Here is a 26,091-nt window from a genome sequence, read left to right as displayed (position 1 = left end):
GCAACTGAACTGGGATTCATAGAGGCAAAAACAAAACTACTAGCATCAATAAATTGCATGAAAAAGTCACAAGGTTTTCAATATATTTTTTATTGATGTTGTTCAACCTGTCTGTCCATGCACCATACAGTCAGTATTTTTAAGAGACATCTTTATGTTTTGGTGAATTACATTTTGGCAAAATGTAGATATAGTGAGGTTACACTTTCTTGATCTTAGAGACCATTCAATCACATGAAAAAAATTACTCAACCACAAGAAATAAACAGTTTACACTACCTGCATCTGAATAAATTGCCACACTCTTTTCATCATAATGGGATTCCTTAAAATTTAATTTATTAGCTAGCCTTTACAAAATAGAGAAGAGTTACTGTATTACTCCTAGCATAAACATCCACATGTATAAGAACAAATACATACAGCCTCAATGCATCTCAAACATCCTTCTTCCTTCTCCCACCAACTTTATACATGTACATTATATGTAGATTCTTGGTAAAGTTTTGTGTTCAGAACATATTCTGGACCCACTGTATGCATACTGTAATACCTGGAATCTTTAAACCTGGTGAGAGAAACAGCTTGAGGAGTAAAACACCGACATCAAAAATATACGTAGGTAATTGTGACCCATATGTCATAGTTTCACTGCATTTGGTGAGACTGTTTCAAGTTTGTTTCAGAAGCCACAAGAATAGGTCACTTTAATGAAAGTTTTGATCTAATAGCAGAATCTGACTTACTAAAAAACATGTGCAAGTAGAATGTCAATACCATATACAAGGCAGAGAGTTTTTCACAAAAAAACTCATATAATGAAAATCCAAACAAATCACAAATTTCTTTCCCCCACCCCAATCCTTACTGCTTTGTGTCAGAAATGACTAAAAGACTTCAATTTTAGAAAAATAATGTGGGCTCTAAAGGTTTCCATCTCGTCTAAAAAAAAAAGAGATGCAAATATAAATGCAAAGGTCTCCCCATACATATTTTATTTTTGGATGTCTGCTTACAAATTCTCATCAATATTACTTTCCAAATGTTTAAGGACACTAAAACAGGCTTAGCACTTGATATCAAATGCCTCATTGCTGAAGAACATCACAAAAAACTGATGTTCATGTCTAATTTCAGACATATTCATACAAGATTACATCAGATAATGTACTACACAGTTTGTTATCACCACCTATAATGTGCATAAGCTTTGTTTGCTTCACATGCCCTGTGTAACTCCTGCTTTTTCCGAACTGCTCGTCCCTGTGAAAGAAAACAATGGTACTTTAATATACAGCAAAATGGTACTTTAATATACAGCAAAACAGTTGATTTCTGGCTTTGATGGTACTTTATGTACTGGCAAAACCTACATTTTGGGGTAATCAAGCAGTGAACTGTACCAAATGATTACATAGAAGATCAATGATAAAACTGATCTCAGCACTTTTTAACATACAGCTGGAAACAAACTAATTTGACAAACCAAATAAGAACAAGATTTAATTTGCATAAGGGCCATAGCTCCACAGTATCTTATTACCAATAATGTTGAGGAGATATTGAAAATACATATATTGTTTGAAATGATATTTCATGAGTATCCATATTAGTTCTTTTGTAAATAGGTGTTGAATTAGATTCCTCGCACATTTTTCTATTATAGCATTACTATTTTGTATTTTCAGCTTCAAAGAAAAAAGCAGTATCTGACATGTTTTCATCCTAAAAGATTGACTTCACTGCTTTCATGAATTCTAGCTAACTATAAATATCATAGTAACTACACAATTGAAGGTTCAAACTGACCTCTTCAAAAAACGGAATGCTCCAGCAGATAAATTAGCATACCTTGTGGAAGAAATGTATCATGGACTATTGATGAACACATATTTTGCATTAAACAGTTTCAAAGTGAACTCACAAAAATAGATCACTTTGTGATTTTTTGTGACCTTGCTGGATCTGCAATTACTTAAATATGCTTGGCCAAAACTGGAGTCCCTGTTTTCAGGCAGGGTTGCCAAATATTTTGTCCACGGCAAATGCCCACTATCTGGTTTACATTTCTTTGCAAATAATCACATATTTTCCAGGTTGATATTGCATCAAAATAAAGACATTAACAATAAAGGTCATCTAAGATCTTATGAAACATGAACTGAAATATGTAAACTGTTTGAAAATGAATATTTTCTTGTCATCCTATTATCCCATTCAGTAAGTAAACAAGGCCACTTAAGCTTAGCCATAGATAATACCTGTCTCCTTGTACCTACTATATCAATCTATGTAACACATTCTTTCTAAATTCAACAAATTTAGTCTATCACAGTATCACAAGACAATACTTATAACTTTTTATGACAGTATTTTTCACTATGTGTGTTTTGATTCATTCTTGTAAAGTTTTTTTCTTCCCCCAAGTATTGTTTGCATTTGTATGCTCAACCCCACCCACCACCCAGACTTAATTATTAATCCAGCATCCCCTATAGATAATAATAATAATAATAATAATAATAATGAGGACTTTGTATAGCACCTAATCTTTAGAAGCTCTAAGCGCTTTACAACATTAGACAACACCTATAAGATAAAAAAAAATAATGATATGATTACAAAAACAAACACCATGAAATTAGAAAACATTAAATAAAAAAACATGCTGAGAATATTTAAGGTAGGAAACATTATTAGGTCTTTAAGTTTGTTCTTGCAGTCAAAATAAGTGAGTTTTGAGAGTCCTCTTGAATGTGATCACTGTGTCTTAGTTCTGTGGGCAATTCATTCCACGCTGCTGGGCCCTGGTATGCAAAAATGCACAATAAGTGTTTTTAAAATCATTTTAGCGTATATGAAGAATGTTTGGTGAAGATGCAAAAGCATGACAGAAATAAAACAAAAATATAGCATATTCTACAATAAAGGCAATGATACAAGTGGTTTTTGCTGCAAATATGGACTCTCTTATATTTTACAGTTCATTTACTATCATGATATATATTTTTGCAACAAAAACAAATATCATGGTACAACATGGATGGAGATACCCAGCTCAGTAAGTTCACTCTGAAACTAGAATTGAAATTGGATGAAAAAGGTTTAATTTAAAGAAGAAAAAAAAGGGATTTTGATTAATCATGGGCCTTAACTGTACCAAATAATGATAAAAAAAATGATGAATTATGCAATCTTGTCGGTATGAATATGCACATGAAATCTGCTTAAAACCCAGGAGGAATGAAGTGTCAATGTGTGTAAAATATTATATTTTGGCAAATAATTATACTTTAAAATCCACATGTCAACATTTAATTAGCTGAATTAATTTCCATGTTCAAAGTAACTTGTTTTTTTAGATAACTTGTTTCATTTTTCATAGTAGCAAAACTCTGCTGCCTAGTTTTACTTACCTCATGATTAGCTGCACCTAACAGCTCGTATGCTAGTTTATCACACATGGGAATTTTGTTTCTCTCTCGGTCTTTACAACTTGTGATTATAAATTTTATTGACTGGAATAGTTGTTCTTTTTCCCTGCAAGGCACAGGAACCTGTAAAATTTAAGAAAATGCAACAAATAGAAAGATTTGTAAAAATGAAACTGGCCATAGCCTTCATGTTCAGCCAGCAGCCCCTTGATTTTTGTTAATTTAGTGTCGTATACATTACAAGTATCTTCATACCACTGAACATGACTGTGTGCATAACTGCAGTGTTGCAACATAGGATCCCAATGGCAGAGTAGATTATGTTAACTGTTCTACAAAATTCAGGAGATACAAAACTATTGCCTTGTCTTACCATAATCCCATAATACTATGACTGCATCAATTTGCTTCAAGCAACATCAGTTTTTAAAGTTTTACTGAGACTGTTATTTCATAATTCATATGCATTCAAAAAATAAGAAAATTCCAAAACTGGGTACAATGATAACTTGATTTTAATGGATATGCTGTATGGCTGCCTTTTTTCTGCTGCATTACTGTGTTACAGTGGGTGAAAAATTTTAGAATAAAAATTACTGAAACATTTGATCAAATGACTGGTCTCCAAAAGGTGTGCTTGGTCAGTATGAACTCTCAAATACCAAAATGTCACAAGAAATCTTGGAGTGTATGAAGACTTTAAGTGTTATCTTCATTCAAGTTTTATGAATACTATTTTCATTTATTCTTGTCTCAAACACACACTTCTGAAATGCTATTATGTTCCGCCTCTGAAGCGCGAGGTCGTGGGTTCTAACCCCGGCCAAGTCATACCAAAGATTCACAAAAATGATACTAACAGCTGCCTCGCTTGGCACTCAGCAGATGTCTGTAGCATGATGCCCCAGTGCTATACATCACTATAAAACTGCCACACTCCAGACATCATAGCAATGACTGAAAATATTTTAAAAGCTACTTTAAAAATCCTAATTACACACACATCAACATTAGTCAGCATTCTACCAATCAAGTCAATAGAAAGATGGCAGTAAAAGTTCAGATAATATCCAACAAAATGACATGAAATGCACCTTCTTTTACTTCACTGACCTGATATGCAACTCCTCCCTTCACAACTTGCATTAATTTTAGAACAGGTTTACAGTTTTCTAGTGCATCATAAAATATTTTTCTGGGATTTAACTCTATTTTTGCCTTCTCAGCTCCCTCTGCTTTGTGGTATTTCTCCAACTGTAGCCTTTTGACATTCTCAAATGTCTGAAATTTTAAGAAAAAACATTTAAAAATATTTATTAACAAGGCTCCCTTTACGTGAGTGATGCTCACAACCCAGCACAAGTAATTAAAAAAAAAAAATGAAGCCAAGACTTTTGATCTTAAAACAAATGGTAGAGTACTATCAACTTGATGAATGGAATGCAACTAAATTAAATGTCTGGTCAAAATTCACCTGTATGTGTACAAGTCACTAATTGTAATCAAGTTAAAAAAGCAAGCAGTTATCTGTGACTTGATTCCAAGGTCAATGAAGTCTGATTTTCATACTCTTGTACATAAGTGCCAAAATGTTGGTCAGATGTGCAACAGTTTCATTCAGAACTAAATAATTCCTGTAAGAAGTATCTTAGTGAAATCCCCATGTCAGCGCCACCACTCACAGAAGTTGAGTAGTGATAACAAGACCTCCAAGAACACAAATACAGTACCATGCTGTAGGTCAGAAGAGCACAATTTCTAAAATGGAACCAGCTACATACTGGTGTATTGCTTTAACAAAAAGCCCATGTCAATACAACCATCTGTTTCAGATCGGAAGCCATATACAGATTTCTTAGATTACTGTCAGTCATTTGAGAGCAACATTATTTTAATATATAGATACAAGTACATATTGCAATGTACTGATGGGTTGTTTTTATCATGTACAAAAAAAAATTACTTGTTGGTACAGCAATGTGTTCAGAAGAATTATGTATACATAAAGCAAGCCATGCTTAATTTATGCACTTTTATTTTAATGCGACTTATAATGAAGAAATAACATTCAATTTGTGCCTATGTGTTCATCTTTATGCCATCACTGGTACCATGTGCTGCGACTTGTGAGCAGCTCTCATACATCCATTTACAATACTTTCAATTTATACCATTTTGATTTATTCTTTAACCTCAGGAATGCATCTATGGCATAAATCGAGTGTCACCTGTATAGGATTTCACAGTATATCAGTACAATCCTGACTAAATAATGCTGATTAAAAGTTAAATTATAAAAACAGAAAGTAATTTTTTTTAATCCAAAGGAAGAGAAACATTCCAAATATATGTAAATAATTACTCCTAAGAAAAAGGTGTTAAAATTCTCTTGGAAGGTCATATTGGCATTCTTGTCATTAAAGATCAGCTCATGTCAGTGTTACAATAACTTTATAAAGGCTAGTGATAACAAGATTTAATGATAACCACCAATGCTGGCATTGTGAGATCTAATTGGCACCATTTTCACTATTGATCAACTAGACATCATAATAATTCTTACAGTGAAGGTGCCACAATTATATTACCATCAATTTAGTAGTCAAGATTTTCAAGATGTTCAAGGTCTGATTCGTACCATTTTCATTAAAGATCAAATGTCTTTTAACTACATAAGTGTTTTAGTGAAAATCCCATGTACATTTGTCCAAGATAAGTAACAACAAACTTTCAATATGTATGGTAGCCATGTTGGTTGTCAGCTCAGCACCATTTACATTTAGGACCAACTGTATACCTTATAAAAAGTAATTTAGTGAAAACCCCATGTCACTTTTACCATCCATTCAAAAGATATAGCAATAATAAGATTGTATGTCTGCAAGGAACCATCTTCATTTTTAGCACCAGGGTGGGCAAAATGTGGCCAGTCAGCTAGATCCAGCCTGGGATCTAGTTTTATAAGTTAATTTACATCACTTATCCAGCTTGCACCCTGGAGGAAGTTACCCATGTCTGAACTACACATTAGGATGAATGTGTGTATAAAATTTCTTGGCAATAATTCCAGTAGAAGACAAGCAGTAGCGATAACATTTGAAGAGACATCTGACAACAGGCCACCACATATACTCTAATGGTTTTGGACCAGTGGAGCTAAAAAGGAACAAGTTGAAATTGATCAATTTAATTTTAAAGTCAATGTTGTCTCCAGGGCATTTTATTGAAGCAATCCCACTATGTAATCATTTCAACCCCCAATGCTTTAAAACCTGCTGCTATGCCATGTGTTTGTGCTACTATGCTTTAATGTTTCCCCATATCCTTATAAAATGAACCTGTTAAAGAATCATCCTGTCATTTTAATTCAAATACTTATTGGGGCCCCGAGTGGCTGAGTGGTCTAAAGCGCTGTTCATTACGGATCACTGCCATCTCACCTCTGTCTGCGTGGGTTCGAGTCTCGGATTCAGCCAATGTGGGTATGTGAGAAAGCTTGCCTGTAGCTTCTCGTGGGTCGGTGGTTCTTTCTGGGGTTTTCCTGGGTTCTTCCTCCACCATTTATACTGGCCACCATCTATAGCCTATCATGTGCTGAAAAATGGCGCTAAACCCTACAACTGCAAATAATATTCAAATGACACCTGTTCTTACATCTTCTTGGGCATTTGATCAAGATAATCCAGGATAATTACTCATTTAAGCGTTATCTTATGTACCTGGCTGCCAGCGGATAACATTTGAATCAGGTATTGTCTGCAATGACATACAGTATATACTCACTTAAAAGTCGAGTCAAAATGCAAACAGTGGAGATGTACATAGTTTACTCTGAACAAAATAACTATAGTTTGACAAGTAAACCTTAACTATTCATTTCTCTTTTCTGTCTTTCCAAGTAATAAATACAGTCGACTCGGGTTAACTGCACAGCCTCGGGCCCGTCAAAAGACTGTGCAGTTAAACGGAGTGTGCAGTTAACCGAAGTACGGTACAGTACAGCTTTAAATCAGCACGGCACGAATATAGGTGAAGAATAACGTATAAAGATGATTAGAATCCACTCTTTCAACATTTACTTAAATGAAACAAGAGTCAACAATGAACAGCACTAACGTCATATTGTTAAATCAAACACAACGAAATTTACAATTTCCGAAAGAAATCGGCAATTGATGTCTGCACACAAGTTTTACTAATAAGTTGGTGAATTGCCGACTATTTTCTAAAATGGTTCAAACAGCTCACATTCTCTCTGTTCCATGAATCTGTGTAAATTCTGGAGTGACTGAATAGCGACTTTAGATGAAACCTGGTCATCTACTGCGTCGTCGTCATCACTTCTTTCGTCATTTTCTTCTTGTTTTGTTTCTGTAAGAGCTGCAACGATGGTTGAGTCGTCAATTTCACCTTCTGTCTGAAGACCGTCATCTACTGCAACATATTGTTCGAATTCTTCTACATTCATGCCCTGTGGCGTTTCGAATGGGGTTTCGCCGATATAGGTGGGGTCATCAAGTGACTCGTCATCAGAAGGCACCGAAAAACTGGCCCGCCTATAGCAGTTTGCTACGGTTGACTGTGCTACATTGCTTCAGGCATTTCTAATCATATAAAGTACATCTAAAACTGTCAGCTTCCTTGTCTGGCTGGACGCTTTTTCTTTGGGAGATGATCCATCAATGTCTGACAGTAGTTTTCAAACAACAAGCGATCTATAGAACTTCTTGAAATTCGCTATAATTCCTTGATTCATTGGTTGAATCAGAGAAGTTGTGTTCGGAGGTAGGAAAACAATCTTAACATTTGACAGTTTGATGCCGTCGCCGTGAGCTGCACAATTGTCGCACAGCATAATGATGCTTCTCTTTTGCAAACGCATTTGATTGTTAACGCGCTTCAACCATCTCTTCCAAATTTCTGTCGTCACCAGGCATTTTTGTTTGCCTCGTACTGTACTGGCAGCTTTTTCAAATTCTTAAAACATCGAGGGGATTTGCTTTTGCCAATCACCAAGGCATCCAGTTTTTCGCTACCATCCATATTGCATGCAAGAAAAATTGTCAAACGATCTTTGGCAATCTTACATCCCGGTGCTTCTGCTCCTTTGAAAGAGAAAGTCCCATCAGGTAACGCCCGCCAGTACAACCCAGTTTCATCAGCACTGAAGATTTCTTTTGGTTGGTAGTCTTTAAGGATTTCGGGTAGAACATCAATTACCCATCATTCAGCTCCAAAGTCGTCTGCATCCTGTTTTTCGCCGTGTTGTCGTTTAAATTGAATTCCGTTGTGCATTTTCCATCTTTCCAGCCATCCATTTGTTGGTTTGAAATCATGCAAACCCGAGCCATTTGCCAATTGATTAGCTTTTTCAAGCAACAGTGGTCCACTTATCGGAATCTGTCGACTGCGAGCTTGAGCGAACCATTGTAACAGCGCTTCTTCAACTTCTTCGGACTTGCCACCTCGTTTGCGCTTCTGAGAAGGATTGCTATTATTTTGCCAGTCTTCAATGATCTTCTCCTTGTTCTTGAGGATTCGCGAAATCACAGTGACTAACACCGAACTCAAGTGCAACAGAGGCCTGACTTCTGTTGTTCTCAACGCATTTTATGACCTCAAACCTCTGAGCTAACGTCAGGGATTTACACTTGCGACTAGTCATTTTAGACTGTAAAATAAACGCTCATAAATTCAAGGTTGAACTTCCGATGATTACCCCCTGGTTCAAATCACGGTTTAGAGTAAGGTTTCCCATGCTGTAATATGATTGTTCCCACGCTATTGCTCCCTGGTGGGCGGGAATATACATGTATCTACCACCTATGGCGTCCTTTACATGTCAATCGTTTACAAAGTCGCATTTACCGGCTTAATTGTCGGCTTATTTGAAGTGCTACAGCAGTGGACTGGCAATAACTGATCCTGACTTTACATTGTGCAGTTAACCGGAGTAAAATTGTAATGAATAATGTGCCACTGGCAGAACATTTATCGTGCTATTATCCGGAGTGTGCATTTAAGCGAAGTGCAGTTATGCGAAGTTTGTTCCCATTGAAAAGCACTGGGAAAAAACGGGACCGGCGTGACTACATGCAGTCATCCAGAGTGTGCTGTTAACCGATGTGCAGTTAAGTGGAGTCGACTGTAGAGCAGTTTCTAACGTCTATAGATACATAAAAAGTATTCTCATTTACACATTTCTAAAACAATTGTACAAGTTTTTATGTTACTTTTTTTAGACTGAAAGGTCACTCTCTTCAATAATCAGAATCAAGAGTGTTTTAAGGAATAGGTTGATGTTGTTGTGGGGTTTAATGCCATTTTTCAGCACAAGATAGGCTATACATGGCGGCGAGTATTAATGGTGGAGGAAGAACCTGGGAAAACCTGGAAAGAACCACCGACCAACGAGAAGCTACTGGCAAGATTTCTCACATATCCAAATAGGTCGAACCCACACAGACAGAGGTGAGATGGCAGTGATTCGTAACGGTGAGCGCTTTAGACCGCTCGGCCAGTTGGGGCCCTGGAATAGGTTGACGCAGAGGGTACTGAACAACCTGACGACAATCAGTACTGAAGGTTGAGCTATAAAGACTTTAACTCTGACATGGCAAATTCAATTTCCAATATATGGAGGAAAAAAGAAATGAAGGATATCAATTATTTAAATTAAGAAACAAATGAGTTTGACTTTATAACTTAGGAAAATAAAGAACACTATGTAAATTAATAGACTTCTACCTTATTTCACTGATAATATTTTTGTTCACTTTAATGACATTAAAGAGTACTTTTTAAAACATGTTATGACCCCTAACATGCTTACCCCGATGCTATCAAAACTATCTGTGGAGATCACTGAAAGTACTGAGTCATCAAAATCCAAGACACTGAATATAAAGTACATTTTTTTTTAATCATCTTCATATGTATTTTAATTGTTTCAAAGAAAAAGCATGTACCTCCTTTGTTCAGCTTTTATATCAGTATGTACACAATGTACTTTAAAACTAACTTAAATGTTATTTATTTAGTTCAATCCATGATTCAGTCCATTTTGTAATTGTATCAATAATACACAAACCTTGTCCATGACATCCCTGGCTTTATGTTTTCTTCCTTTTTTTAACATGACTCCTGTGAAATATCTGTAAAACAAGCAAACCATGAAATAAATCATGTTGAAATATATTTTTTGTACTGACATGAATTGTTTTTGTTGCTGCAACTTATTCTGTTTTTGACAGAATAAACACAAGCTGTTAGGGGTCATCCATTTAGTACGTACATAAAAATTTGGCAAACCCTGACCCCTCACCCCGTAAACATGCATACATTTTCACACACACACACCTGCGTACATACGCTTGATGCATACACACACACACACCCGAATTCTAAGGAATGGCCTATCTTTAATCCATGCAGAAACCATAATAATGGATTAATAACATTAATGTGTTTAATAAAGCAGACAGTCCACCAACAATGAATGTCTGGCTGCATCAAAAAAATAAGCTGTGTAACTTTAAACAGTTTGTCTAGTGTCCGCTAAAATTCAAACGCCAAACAGGTTACGTATTAGACAAATTATTATCAAGGTTTCACCCACCTGTTTCCTATGCATACATACATTATCAGTAGACCCACAGCCCCATAGACAAGCGTATGCATTTGGGTAACCCCCCACTCAATTTGTATGTACTAAATCAATGGCCCCTTACCCACTGATAACATTGTGGACTTCCTATGATTGAATAAACCCAAGCCTTTACCCAATGATAACTGCTGACTTCTTTTGATCGAATAAACCCAGGCCTTTACCCACTGGTAAAACTGCTGACTTCTTTTGATCGAATAAACCCAGGACTTTACCCTCTGATAACACTGTTGACTTCTTTTGATCGAATAAACCCAAGCCTTTACCCACTGATAACACTCCGACTTCTTTTGATCGAATAAACCCAGGCCTTTACCCTCTGATAACATTGTGGACTTCCTTTGACTGAATAAACCCAAGCCTTTACCCAATGATAACTGCTGACTTCTTTTGATCGAATAAACCCAGGCCTTTACCCACTGGTAATACTGCTGACTTCTTTTGATCGAATAAACCCAGGCCTTTACCCTCTGATAACACTGCTGACTTCTTTTGATCGAATAAACCCAAGCCTTTACCCACTGATAACACTCCGACTTCTTTTGATCGAATAAACCCAGGCCTTTACCCTCTGATAACCATGTGGACTTCCTTTGACTGAATAAACCCAAGCCTTTACCCACTAATAACACTGACTTCTTTTGATCGAATAAACCCAGGCTTTTAGCCTCTGATAACATTGTGGACTTCCTTTGACTGAATAAACCCAAGCCTCTAACACTGCTGACTTCTTCTGATCAAATAAACCCAGGCCATAACCAAAGGATAACACTGGCAACTTCTTTTGATTGAATAAACCCAGGCTTTTACCTACTGATAACATTGTGGACTTCCTTTGACTGAATAAACCCAAGCCTTTACTCACTGATAACACTGCTGACTTCTTTTGATTGAATAAACCCAGGCCATAACCAAATGATAACACTGGCAACTTCTTTTGATTGAATAAACCTAGGCCTGTACCCACTGATAACATTGTGGACTTCCTTTAATTGAATAAATCGAGGCCTTTTTTACCCATTGATAACATTGCTTTCTTACTATAAGTACTGTATCTCTTAATGGTTTATTATTATTCACCATGTCAAATGTCAGAGAAGTTATTTTAAAAGCAAAAACTGATGAGTTTGGTGTCATTGTAGTGTTTAATGCCATTTTTCAGCACAAGGTAGGCTATACATAGTGGCCAGTATAAATGGTGGAGGAAGAACCCGGGAAAACCCAAGAAAGAACCACCAGCCCACAAAAAGCTACTGGCAAGCTTTCTCACATACCCACATTGGGCGAACCTGAGACTCGAACACACACAGACAGAGGTGAGATGGCAATGATCCGTAACAGTGAGCGCTTTTGACCACTTGGCCACTCAGGGCCCTCAAAAACTACTGAGAAGCAAAAATAAATTCTTCAAAGAACTATTTACAACTATGCAAGTAGATACTGTACATGTATTTAAGATTCTAATGGTTCTCATTCATTCAACGAATGTCAATTGTTTGACATGAACTGCACCTGTACACATGGTTCCCACGCTTTTCTAAAAATAAATTTCCAGGTCATTTCCAGGATAAAATTAATTTTTTCAAGGTTCACATATGACCATTAATGAATGGAATTAAAGAACATTTTAGATTATAAAACATGCATTTTCCAAATCTAAAGATAGCTCTTTTTCAAGACTCTCCAAAACATCTAAACCAGAAAAGAAGATCATGTACAAAACCACAAAATGTATCACACAAAACAAGTTTGATTATATTCCTATAAATTGGCATATAAAGTCATTCCAATGACCAAAATAAAACTTCTACCTTTATTTTGCTGACCTGCATTATGTTGCTAAGTTGGAACAACATAATGAACATACATTAGTTTTGTTTCCTTTCAAACCTTTTTAATTCTAAAGAATTCTACAGCAATATATATATATATATATATATATATATATATATATATATATATATATATATATATATGCATCTTATAGAAAATAAACATTTCCTATTACAGTATAAAATTAATATAAAAAAACGCAAATAATTAGAATCTTGTCTTGTAACAAAGAGAGCTTAACCCTGAATTTATCTGTGCCAATAAAATCCCAAGCAAGATCTTTCAAACAACCTTATCTCCTTAAGAAGATCTGGTTAAAAATCCATCATTTAAAAAACAGTTCAAAAGGGTTCATTTAAATTTTGACAAAAGACCTTCAAAATTATATACTGTTGTATAAACAAAGACTGAATTTTCTGTAAATCGACTTGTCTTCTTGTAATTCGTTAAACCAGTCCCCAAACCTGTATTGATACAGGGGCTCGATTAGTTTTTTAATATATAATACAAGGGATGACAATTTCTCATTTCAGCTGAGATTCAACAATTTGAACTACAAGTTTGGATTAAAACGAATAGCAGTCCGTTTTCTAATCCAGGTTTCCTCCGAATATTCCCACCCTATTTTTCATATTTGGACATTTGGGTTGGGGTGTGGGGTCAATGCAAGTGCATATCGAAAATGTAGAATTTGCTGCCACCGTGCGGTAGTGACACATGGTAGTCACTGACCAGCGAGCCTAGAAAATTTAAACTTATGTTATATCGACTTATACCTGCATGAAATTGATAGAAAAATGATTTATTTTCTCAGAAATGGCAAGTATTATAATCGTTGTGTCTTTATTCCGCTGACAGACTAGACGAAACTACGGCATTGATGAAACCTGATCCAGTACTCGCCATTTGCATTACTAATCACTTCACAAATCTCAAACGACGACACTGGAAGTCCATTAGTCACGTCATATCAACAACAAATTCCATTTTAATGTTGTTGTAGAGAAATTCAATTATATTAAATGAAAGTCAGATACTTTTTGTAAAAACCGGCAATCTGCCCAGTCTGATTTATCAAGCAGAGAGCACATGTCAACATGGTAGTCTCATGATACAACAAAACTCCAGAAATTGTTCTCAGAATGTATAAATATGGAAAACTTTGTTCTTTTGTTTTTGTATTTTGATTACAACTAGTATATGACTTTCATTTAATATTTTTTCTTATTTTTTCTCTACAACATTTGAAAATGTGGGTGGCTAGGTTTGTGTACTCATGCAACTAGCAATGTAAATCTTGAGTACCAGGTCACATTTCATAAACTCTGATTTTAATACTCACAATTTCTGAGAAAATAAGTAATTTTCATATCCATTTCATGCATGTATTGCTCGATCTAACAACGTTTAAAGTTTGCTAGACCATCCAGTAAGCGACTACGCTTTGCCAACACAGTGTTTTCCTCTTGTGATGCTAGAGTTGTTTTCATAGCTTCTATGTAAGGAAAGATACAGATATCGAGCTGACTTTGAAAATAAAAATATACTAGATGAATCTAATCCACTGAGCATTTGGATTTACTCAGCATATATGTTTACTGAAAGCACCCAAATGATACATACTGCATCCTCTGAATATTCTGGTTAGAACTCGAAAAATTTAACTCACAATTAGTTTAGTTACGACTCGGTTACGTGATTGTTTCGGGCATCAAGTAGTGGCGTAAAATTCCCTGGTTTTTCCATTCATCAATATTTGAGAAATTCCAGGACTTTTCACGGTCGGGAAAAAATTATCATTTCTCCCGACTTTATCCTGATAGCGTGGGAACCCTGTATGCAAAGGATACTAACTCTGAACTAGGTAACATAAAGCTGTGACATATAAGAAATCCAGCCACAACAAATTTTTGTATTCTCTGTAAATTCCCAACAGTTTATTTGGTTCGCGTCTGACTTATAAAACATGCAATTAATGAATAGTCCCCTCCAGTTTCATCCACGGTTAATACTTTTGTGTATCAAAAACATTTGCAAGCAGTAGCATCCATCTTTCCCCCAACTGTTAACCAAAATTTGAATCTCCCTCGCTAACTTACACCCTCAATATGCAGTGGCCAACATTCACAGGCCCCAATCACTCATGATTTATCAAGAATGCTATGTAAATGGGATCCATGATCCATGACCTTTGTTATAAAAAGGGCACCAGAAATGAGCAGAAGAAAAAACTCTACTTTTGAGTGAAACTTATGAAGCTATGTCTTCCATGTCAGAATTCACAAACTGGGGCTTAATCTCCCAATTTGCAAAAACACAGGATCAAATCAGAATCTTTAGAAGTAACTTGCTAAAATTATAAGTTCTGCATGACTTGGAAAAATATTTCTGATTTGGATGGAGGCACTTTATCAGCTCCTGATGACCCCACTCCAACTCCCGATACTCCCAAAACCATATGAAAGAAAAGATCTTTGATAACTTACTTTACAAGAGGGTCAAAGTTGACTGATGTTGTGTGTTCAGTATAGGCTGCCATGATTTTCTGATAGCGGCGCGGATCATTCTCTGCCAGAGGTTTGGATAAATCTTCCATATCATTTGATGCTGGTACATAGTCATTGCTGTATATTTTACCTCGCACTGGGATCACCCTGAAGAAAAAAATAAATGAACTTGCACCTAAAAAACACACTAAGAATGTATAAAACATTAAAAACCATGTTTTGTTCCATAGTAATTGCATATTGTACAATTTTTAAACTACATTTCCATCTTGGAGACAACCATATTGGATATATATATATATATACACATGCATTTGTTAGTTTTTTCTCCATGATTATATGCTCCATATAATTGTATTTTGTCCAAAATCAAGTTCACTGTGAATCTGAGCAACGACTTTTACTGTGCAGAAAAAAAGCTAATATTTATCTATGAGTGTGGGTCTGGGTATAGAATACTGGAATTCCCCCATAACAAACAGGTCTGCCTAATGTTTATAGCATTATTTTTTTATTTTAGTAACAAATTTATCTTGTTGACAACTTAGAACTTTCTACAAATGAACTTGTGACCCTCATCCCGGTTCTACTTTTTGTGTCTTAGTATGTTTGAGACTACAGGCAAATTAACAGGTTCAGTATTTACAGGCAAATCAACAGGTTCAGTATCTACAGGCAAATCAACTGAGTCAGAGTTGTAACTTATTTGGAATACCACTGGAAATTCAATTGGAACTTTATACAGCTGGACTTTCTAGGGAAATAAATTTGTTGAATTTTACAAAACTTGTTGACTATATATATATATATACACACACACACATTTACAATCACCGAGTCCTCAGTAGGCAAGTTCTATATCGGCAAATTTCTTATATTTGATCTGTCTCATCAACATAAGGATCACATTCATCATGTGGCAAGCAATCAATCAAAGTTCAAGCGATTGTAATGGGATCAGGTCAAGGCACATAGGTTAGATCTTAGTAGAAACCTATTAACTGTCTGCTCCTAATGATAATTTTGATTGCAAACCTAATATTACACTTTTGTTAAATATTAATCAGCACTGTTTTAATCCATCATATTATAAATCCTTACACAATGTTTGGAGCACTTGTATTTTATTAAATACCTTATTTAGAAAATATTGCAGAGGTTTTAGGACTTATTTAGACTCCCATGTTAAACGTTATAAAATCTGACTTTTTGGTGTCATGTACAGATACACTTTTGCTTTTGAGTGATTATTACTTCTGATGACAACTTGACATGATTTCTTTGGTGCCAAGCACAAGGCTGCAAATGAGCATAATTCTCACCAGACTGGCCCATAGAAAACAGTAGATGCACCTAATTTTCAGTAAGGAAACAGAATGACATAGAGACTGAGAGACTTGTGGAATCAACCGTGGAACAGGACATACCCATAGACCAAAAAATGAGAAAACAAGCGACTATTAGCCATATGCATATGGTGTTCATATATGTGCCAGAATCAAGATCTCAAATCAGTATATTCAGAAATTTTGAACTACAGATTGGCTTGTAAACCAGCAGATTTTTAATCAGCATAAATGTTACATTATTCAAGGGGATCAAACAACAAAAACTGCATTTTTTCCGGTTGTATATATTCTCTTCATAGTGTAATAAAACAGCAAGTTTTGAACATAAACTAGAGATAGATTCTGATGCTACAAACATTAATATGAGTATATAGTAAATTACCGTAATAAGAATGGAAGACTTCTTTACAGTTCACTGCAAATATTTTTTTAATAACATTAAATAGCATTTTAAGTTTTCTCCACAAGATTACTGTCTGATGGCCGTGGATGATATTCACTGTTAAGCTTCACACATAACATTCTCTCAATAGTTCTCTGATCCAGATTTCCCACTCAATCACTTTGTGCTTTGCGAAGAATGGATATGTCCTCTTTGTACCAGCATTACAGTATTTACCGTATATATTGGGACACGATAAGAAAAAATCATTTCTTTCCTGTCCCAGAACTCAAAGTGGAACTTTTATCAAAGGTCAACTGTCCCATGAAATGAAATAAATATTTGTTGAATTTGCCCTACCACTGCACATTGCAATAAACAAACTGACCTTGTATTATTATAATTTATTCCTCCTCCTTTTCATCAAGAACATTATAGAAAAATATATATCCAGAATCTCTGTATATATGACTTAGGCATCCATACTGTAGCATGTATCACTTATGTCAGACAACACAAGACACATTGTTCACTAATCATGTTTGGTTTACACAAAGGTTTGAATATGTTATCTGACTGAAAACATGATCCAATAAAAATAAAAAAAGAAACAGAAATAAACAACTGACTTCTTGAAGGCATCTGCCATTCACACATGACATTCTTAGGTGCAAAATAACCAAGGTTGTATTATATCCAGGTTAACTATATGATAGTATCTCACAAATAAAAATCATTATTTGAAAATATTTTCATATGAAGTGCAAATTTTTGCTAGAATGTTACAAAAGTATTATTAAAGCAAGTTATAGCTGTGTATATTATTTACCCACAAACATCAATACCCATATTAATTATGACTACAGATGCCAAGCAAATAAATGCCAAGGAGGTGAATAAACACAACTAGCAGCGAGCAATAAACTCGTTGTTTAAACTTAACGAATGGATGTCATATACAAAGGTTATTTTTTTTTACTTTGGATACTTTTAAGTGTGCTGATATTTTATTTTTAAGATATCAAGTACAAAGTTATATTAGTACAAAGCAAGCCAACTTGGAAGCCAACTGGTTTCTTTTGAGTCTGCTTATTTGTTTTTTTAATACACAAATGTGGCCAAATAGGGAAGCTAACTTTGGTTCCCTTTCACCAGTATTCACAGGAATTATGAAAATAAATTGAAATGGAACAATTTTTAAAGTGACACAGTATAGTGTTTTTTGCAAAGACACTGATGACCTAGTATCACCCTACATATCTAGAGAAAATAAAATCATTTGATCAATTCATGAAGGAAGGCCAGATTTTGCCACCAATATGAGTAAATTCCAGTGTATTTTGATCTCATTCCTGGATGGACTCTCGATAAGATGGGGATTAAAAGTGTGAGAATTCGCATGACTGGTGCAGAATATTAAAAAACAATCCGACTTCAGTCCTTTCAGTTTCCATTTCTGGAGATTTGTTGCCTCCAATGATAACTTTTCATGACAAGAGAAAGCTAAAAACTTAAGTGGATTAAAATGTTATCTCAAGTATGTATGTTTCAAACACTTAAGAACATATGTATACACCTTATATATATATATATATATATATATATATATATATATATATATATATATATATATATATATAGGTGTATAAATTTGTTCTGATGTGTTTGAAAGAGAAAGAGAGTAAATAAAATTGGTAGAAATGTTAAATGTGGATGATTTTTGTTCTCCATTCGTTACCAATATTTTACTTGAATGCATCATTGGTAATAGAAGAGTCTTTGAGTTACACTGTAACTCACATATATTATGGTAACTCAAGAAATATTTGTTTAAAATATTTATCCAGTTTAATATATCTTAAACACGAATAGATTCTGTTCAAATAAGTTTATAAAACACATAAGAAACAGTCTTAAAGAAGGCCAAAAAACTGTTTTATCTTTCATGAAAATGAATAAGGGGTAGGCAAAGGGTATTCCTCAGTGACTGCTGACAAGTGGGACTTTCTATAGCTTTCACCCTTAGTCCTAATTAAAACTAAAGCTATAAGCATGAATAGAGTTTCATTACATTATGCAGAACCATATTTGAAAAAATTTATAAAAATGTATTTTTGGAATTGTACACCCCTACTCGTTTCAGTTAGATAAATCATGCTAAGTTGCATCTAAGATGAAGTTCAGACTTTATAATTCTTGGATGCATCTCCACTTAAAAATATACTGGTTTAGTTGAAAAAGAACTGGTAGACCAGCACATCCTATTATTACTACTGAGAAAACATACATAAAAGGAAGTCTACCAATGTTATCCATAATCTCATTTCAAAATGAAAAATGTCATATCTGCATGAAATCAAATGTGTTATTGATGCAGGGAAAGATAGACTCTGTCAGCATGTTTGCATGTCATCAGTTCTTGGAAATACTCAGATGTTATAATAATGGGCATGACATGGTATATCTCTTAGTACATCTCTCCCATGTTATAATGCACTAGTCAGAATCCATTACTGCTGACAGCATTATTACCGAACTGAAAAAAATTGCAATATCTATATTGACAACAGCATAATATACTGAAATAAGGTATAGCGATGATGATCAAAATGTGTTACATAATGGTGTTTTTGAAACGGAAATGAAGACGTTAGACATAAGACTAAGTTTCAGGTTGTTATCTTTGAACTCATACTTTTAAGCATTGGTATAATTTTGGTCACAAGGTCTAAGTAGTGCCACATTATATACAAAAAAATCGCACTATAACAAAACATAAAATAGGAGGGATAAACCATTAGCTCCTCTGTCGACAGTGTACTAAAAATGTTCCTATATTTATCAATGGAGCAACCAGCAGATTTTCAGCATAATATCAACAAGTTTGAAAATACGGCATACATATCCTTAAAAACTACTTCAAACATATCAAGGCTACAAACACTATAACTATACTTTCCTGTCCCATTCATGAATGTGTCTTCTAATGACATCACAACCACAACATCTGTTTACACTGATCAACACCAGAGGTCTCGCTAGGATTTTAAAACTAGGAGTCCAGGACTCCTATTTGGGGGAAAAAAAGAGTGCCATAGGCAAAAGTTGCAGTCACCTCCCAGAAGCGGCTCAATTTCCAGATGAGAAGAACCAGTGGTTGCCAATGAGTTTAATTTTCTAAATTCTTTACATCACTGACATATAACTCTTGTTTGTCCACTGGAGTGAGACTGAATTACCGCTATGTCAGGCTAAGGAAAGGTCTTATTCCAAACATAAGCAAGGCATCACACTTTCTTATATATTGCTACTGTTCCATGAGAACAACATTTCTAGCAACTTCAGCACTCTTCTGAATCTCATTAAAATCTTTATCAATTTGCCATTTAACCACAAAATACCCAAATTTGTAAACGGCATTTTGTAGAAGTCTCAATGTATCTTGACTTCGAGGTCACATGCACTACTTATTTGACTACACTTGGAAACCACAAGTACATTACTGGGTCTTCCTGCCTCTGAATTCAGTCATTGTAAATAACACAACATTTTCCCACCACTCAGAAGCTTGTCAAAGTCTTTGAACTTGGACTTTTACTTTGTGAAGCACGCCAGCACAGCAATGAACACTAATGATACTTGCATTACCTTCAAACCATTTTCAACCCTATTGAATTTATATTCTAATTATAGCGTGTGTGTGAGTGTGATTTGGATTTTTAACATGTCTTTAAGAAGTTTTCAGTCATATGACTATGATGTCTGCAATGTGACAGTTTATAGTGATGTCTAGCACTGGAGCATCACGCCACAGATATGGAGCACTATGTCCCACCCAGTCAAATTATCCTGACATCTGGCTGACCTGTCCTAATATTAACCTCTTAATGCTGAGCACCAAGCGAGGCAGCTGTTAGTACCATGTTTATAAGTTTTTGGTATGACTCAGCCAGAGATCGAACCCATGACCTCCCGCATCCAAGGCAGACAATCTAACCACTACTACTAGGCCACCGGAGCATGTGTGTGTGATTTGGATTTTTAGCGTAGCTTTAACAATTTTTCAGTCATATCGCTACGATGTCTGCAGTGTGGCAGTTTATAGTGATGTCTAGCAATGGGGCATCATGTCCCACCCAGACACATTATCCTAACACCAGGCCGACGAGTCCTAACATTAACCTCTTAATGTTGAGCATCAAGCAAGGCAGCTGCTATTACCATTTTTGTAAGTCTTTGGTATGAGTCAGCCAGGGTTCGAACCCACGACCTTCTGCATCTGAGGCAGACATTCTAACCACCAGGCCACCTGAGCAGTGCCACCTGAGCAGTCTCTAATTGCAGCTATTGCAACGTTGTGTAACGATATTTAAAAAGGTGAAATTTTGGGCATGTGGAGTCGTGGCTTGTGGAATTTCAGTCAGGGCTTGCGAGTTTATTTAAGTCACCATCCAAGGGCCTGTGTCTAAAAATAATTTTCTTTGAGCACATCTATCTTTAACCCTTTACCTCATAGAGCAAGGTTACCCAGTGCAGCGCGCTATATATAAAACACCTGTTACCTATTCGACTCCATACGCATAGGCCTACCTGTTAACTGTAAAGCAATGTAGTGTATTTTCGTTTAACAGCAAGTTTAACCATTTTACATTTTTGGTTCACATATATCGTGTGGAAAAATTTAAGAGTAAAATCCGATTGTTATGGCTGTGTAATTATTTTTCATGGAAGAATTTTTTATGTGCTTTAAAATCTTGAGAGAACTCGTTCACTGTCAAGTCAGTGAGACTGTGTGACCAACCGTAGCTGCCATTTCTCATACTCAAAATTTACACAGGTTTTTTTGTCCACATCTACATCACTAAGTCATCTGAATTTGATCATTTTTAAAAACTAATTGCTGCCTACATCAATATCATAGAGTTTACCTAAGTTATTCAAGCTTTCATAGTTGTGATTCTAATCGTGAAAACTTTGTTAAGTACTGAATGGAATCCGCGACCTCCATTTTGGAAAGTGGAGATTATGAACCAGTTACTTTAAATAGCAGATACTGACCTGGGCATAAACAGTGACCACATGATCTGACATAATTGTCATTAGCAGAAATGAATCTAGTATTTAATAGGGGTTTTCCCCCAAAGGTGGCGCAATGAAAACCGGCTTAAAATGGCTGATGTTTACACCAGACGTCAAAAGGCGCTTCCATGCAAATGGAGTAGAGACGTCAAAAGGCCCTTCCATGCGAACGGAGTAGAGGTGTCCAAAGGCACTTCCATGAGGTAAAGGGTTAAGGCATGTTGTTGCTGTCATTCTTGACTATTATATGAGAGTGGTGCATGGGAGAAAGAAGAATGAACTGAGTAATAGGATAGATAGAAATAGTAATTAGCAAAGGAAGTCAGGAAATTTTTGCCAAGATACATTTTTCTCACTTCATCTCAGACCTGTCTGGCTATCGCGGCATCGGTAAAGTAAGTTTACTTTAACCAGAATAGATTTGGGACTCATTAGGTCCTACTTGATGGCAGCTTACAGCCTAGAAGGTGAGTTTAGATAGCCCCTTTTTGATGGATACCAAACAAGAAGCTTCTACAATAGTGTATGGTAAGGCATTACAGGTGCTAATGGTGCAGGGGAAGAAACTTAACTTACAGCTTTTTGTTGTTGTTGTTGTAGGGTTTAACACCACTTTTCAGCGCACGATAGGCTATACATGGCAGCCAGTATTAATGGTGGAGTAAGAACCTGGGAAAACCCTGGAAAAAAACACCAACCCATGAGAAGCTACTGGCAAGCTTTCTAACATACTCACATTGGCTGAATCCGAGACTCGAACCCATGCAGACAGAGGTGAGATGGCAGTGATCCGTAATGGAGAGCACTTTAGACCACTCGGGGCCCCTATAGCTTTTTGTAGAGGTAGATATGTACTTATATTTCCTGCTGTGGTCCTTCTGGATTCCAGTGATTCCAGCTGTCGGTCCATTGGGATGATGCAGCTGGTATTCCTATACCGATTCATAGCATACCTAGCAGCCCTTCACAGTATCATCTCCAGCCTGTGTATCTGATCCTTGGTATGGGGGCTTTTGATTGCTTGAGCAAAATTCAAGGCCTGGTCTCACGAGGGAGAAGTATGCTGCACTATATATTTGCTCATTACTGATTCAAAGATTGCATCAGAAAAACCGCACGGTACTGTTACCTTTCTTAACTCTCTTGTCAATATGGTGTTTCCATCACAGGTCCTTGGATATTTCCACGTGGTAGCAGCATAGTCCAATATAAGCATCAAGGTCTTACATGTAGGACTAGTAGTCCTACATGTAAGACCTGACGCTGATATTTATGTTGTGGGTGTCAAGGTCATACAGCCTAACTAACAGTGCTGTGTAGCATGTTTTGATGTCGACTAACATCGTTACAAAAATAAAATTTTCAGGAATATTTCAAACAACTGACAACTAAAATAACGACGATTTTCTACAAAGTAAAGTAATGTTTTAGGCAGACTTTACTTATTCTGATGTCTTTTTTCTAATAAATTCAAAGTCTCACAAAGGAAATGTACCTATTTTCAAGTTTTGTTGGCCTACATTCCATTAGCAGGAAAGCGATAAAAGCCGGGAATGCCGAAATCGGGTTAAGTTGAAACGTTATTCTTTAATGAAATGAATAAAATATATTATGCCTATTGGAACTGTAAGTAACGGTTAGTTTCGTTCAAGAAACTTATCCCCAACATGTACCTACTTGAACTTACTTCGGCATACCTCGACTACTGTCACACTGCAACAAATTCAAATGTACATCAACGGATCGTGAAAATGCGTCCATTTGCTAGTATCATATTTTCATTCCGCCAGGATAAAGACAGCACAGTAAGTATATTAATTACACATACATTAGTGGAAGAGTATCCTTATTGGCTGTCAAGTGTGTGAGATGCTCCTGAAACTCTGATTACTCATTCCGATGTCAACGACATCGGATCACGCTATACAAGGCCGTTATTTGGATAGTAAGACACAGCACCTAAATAAAATCAACATGTGCTATGTCTTACATGTAGGACTAGTAGCAACATGACTTACTGCGTATAACAGTATCAGTAAAACTGTTTAGAATAGTGAATGGTTTCAAGTATGTTCAGAGGTGGTTACTTTTTATTATAATTTGTGCATATTTACAAGAAACATTTAATGTGGCTTTACAATACATTTCGTAACTAAATCAGCATCCCTACATTTGTTCTTATATATCTAGACTACTGTTAGCTGTCTATCCATTTATCTGTGTCTGTATGCTTGACAAAACTGTTAGATGCATAAACTGTTTTTGGAACTTTTTAAATATTTTCCACGCAAGTAATAATCTTACATCAAAGCAGCGTGTCTTTTACACAACACTCCTCGCAATAAATGATTTTTCACGCCTGTCAACGCCATTTTTCATATTCCGAAAGTCGTACTACAGGAAGTGGAATTCAGAGCGAGAATACAATCGGAATACAATTGATCTAGTCTGGTTCCCTGCTTAGTATGCTCACTGCGTTGCACTCCGCTATATAGCGGAGTGCAACGCAGGGAGCATACTAAGCAGGGAACCAGACTACAATTGATCTCGATACCCTGGATCGTCGGTTAAAACTATTTTTATTTTAGGGGGTGCTCACCATTTGTCATCTACTTTTGAGAGAGTGACAAATATAAGGCGAAGTTGTTTGCATTTGAAACATGCACAGTGGAGAGAATGTTGGCATACCTCTATGTTACTTTGATGTAATGTGGCTGACATATCTTTGGATATTGTACTTATGAAAATTGTACGTGATCTAAGCACATTGGTAACTGAATGACAGCTACCTTATGCTAAACAAAATCAGCCTGAATTAGTCTAAAGTACAGCAGCAGAGAGGGTGAACAGACCACTTAGGGGAATGGTCACCCTTGTGTTTTACCAAAAAAAATAGTGACCACTCATAGAGGTCAATTACCACGTCTACGATTATTGTTTGTCCCAAACAGAACCGTAGACGCCCCTCTCTGCTGCTATCAATATTGGGAATCATCATCTGAATCATGGGAATCTTCATCTGTTTCATCTTCATCTGAATCTTCGGAATTTGTTCTATGTTTCAAGTAATATTCAAGTTCTGATGGTGGTTTTTCTATTTTTGGATTTATGTTCTTTCTGTGTTTATAATATATCATCAAACTTCTGTATTCCTCTTCTGCTGATATTAATTAAATTATTATGTTATAATAAAATGATACATCCAGAATCTCATACTGCAAGAACAGCACGAGAACGATTAGAAACAATTAAAAAATTTCTTCCTGTCAGAGACTCATTTAGAAAAAATCTCCAAGCGCAGCAAGAATCAAAAGTTGAGTACGAAGAAGACACTAAAAAACTGTTTAAGCCCGTCACTGCAGCTACTGAACAAGTTACAACTGTCATCAAAGAAGATCTTCTTCCGATATCAAAAAAAATAGCAAGAAGAACTAAACAGACAAGGGAGATTTTACGAGACCTTCCAACTGGCATAGCTGCGGCTCAGCCTCCACCTGTTGGTGAGGAAATACTTGAACGTATTGGAGAACTTCGTACTGAAGTCGCCGATGTGAGAAAAAAACTTGCATCTGAACCCAAAACAGCAGAAGAGAGCTTAAGATTAATTGCAAGATTTAACGAAGGAGTTGTTGAGGAAATTAGAAACACTGAAAGAGAGAGATTACCTGAGTTGATATCAAAAAATATATCTAATAAATCTAATTTTTTAAAACCCTTTTATGGAAAAACAACTGATGATGATTTCATTAAATGGATATATCGCGTATATTACAATAAAAAACAAGCTAGAGGTCAAGAATTTAAAAGACTTAAAGAAGAAGTAGAAAGATTTAGAGGGGGG

The 26,091-nt window shown here is 35.8% G+C and overlaps 1 protein-coding gene across 1 annotated transcript; it reads right to left on the bottom strand.

Moving 5' to 3' along the window:
* Positions 1–74: 74 nt before the first annotated feature.
* On the bottom strand, positions 75–24,695 carry LOC149803213 (small ribosomal subunit protein uS7m-like). The gene is made up of 6 exons (XM_089952841.1): positions 24,555–24,695; positions 15,420–15,587; positions 10,525–10,588; positions 4,548–4,715; positions 3,417–3,557; positions 75–1,263 (listed from the first exon to the last, which is right to left on the bottom strand). The coding sequence occupies exons 1-6, from the start codon at positions 24,620–24,622 to the stop codon at positions 1,186–1,188; spliced, it is 687 nt and encodes a 228-aa protein (XP_089808967.1). The 5' UTR covers positions 24,623–24,695; the 3' UTR covers positions 75–1,185.
* Positions 24,696–26,091: the final 1,396 nt, after the last annotated feature.

This window comes from Sinohyriopsis cumingii, chromosome 3, assembly GCF_028554795.1.
Source record: "Sinohyriopsis cumingii isolate HCF-2022 chromosome 3, ASM2855479v2, whole genome shotgun sequence".
NCBI classification, from domain to species: domain Eukaryota; kingdom Metazoa; phylum Mollusca; class Bivalvia; order Unionida; family Unionidae; genus Sinohyriopsis; species Sinohyriopsis cumingii.
The sequence above is the reverse complement of the archived record's forward strand: the minus strand, read 5'-3'. Positions and strand labels throughout refer to the sequence as shown.

What these genes read in the sequence shown, in the direction of transcription:
- LOC149803213 (XM_089952841.1), bottom strand. Translation starts at nt 24,622, where the DNA reads ATGGCGTTGACAGGCGTGAAAAATCATTTATTGCGAGGAGTGTTGTGT. An exon ending in AACTTTGACCCTCTTGTAAA is followed by an intron (nt 10,589 to 15,419) that starts GTAAGTTATCAA and finishes CTTGTTTTACAG; the next exon opens with ATATTTCACAGGAGTCATGT. An exon ending in AGGGAGGAGTTGCATATCAG is followed by an intron (nt 3,558 to 4,547) that starts GTCAGTGAAGTA and finishes TAAATTTTACAG; the next exon opens with GTTCCTGTGCCTTGCAGGGA.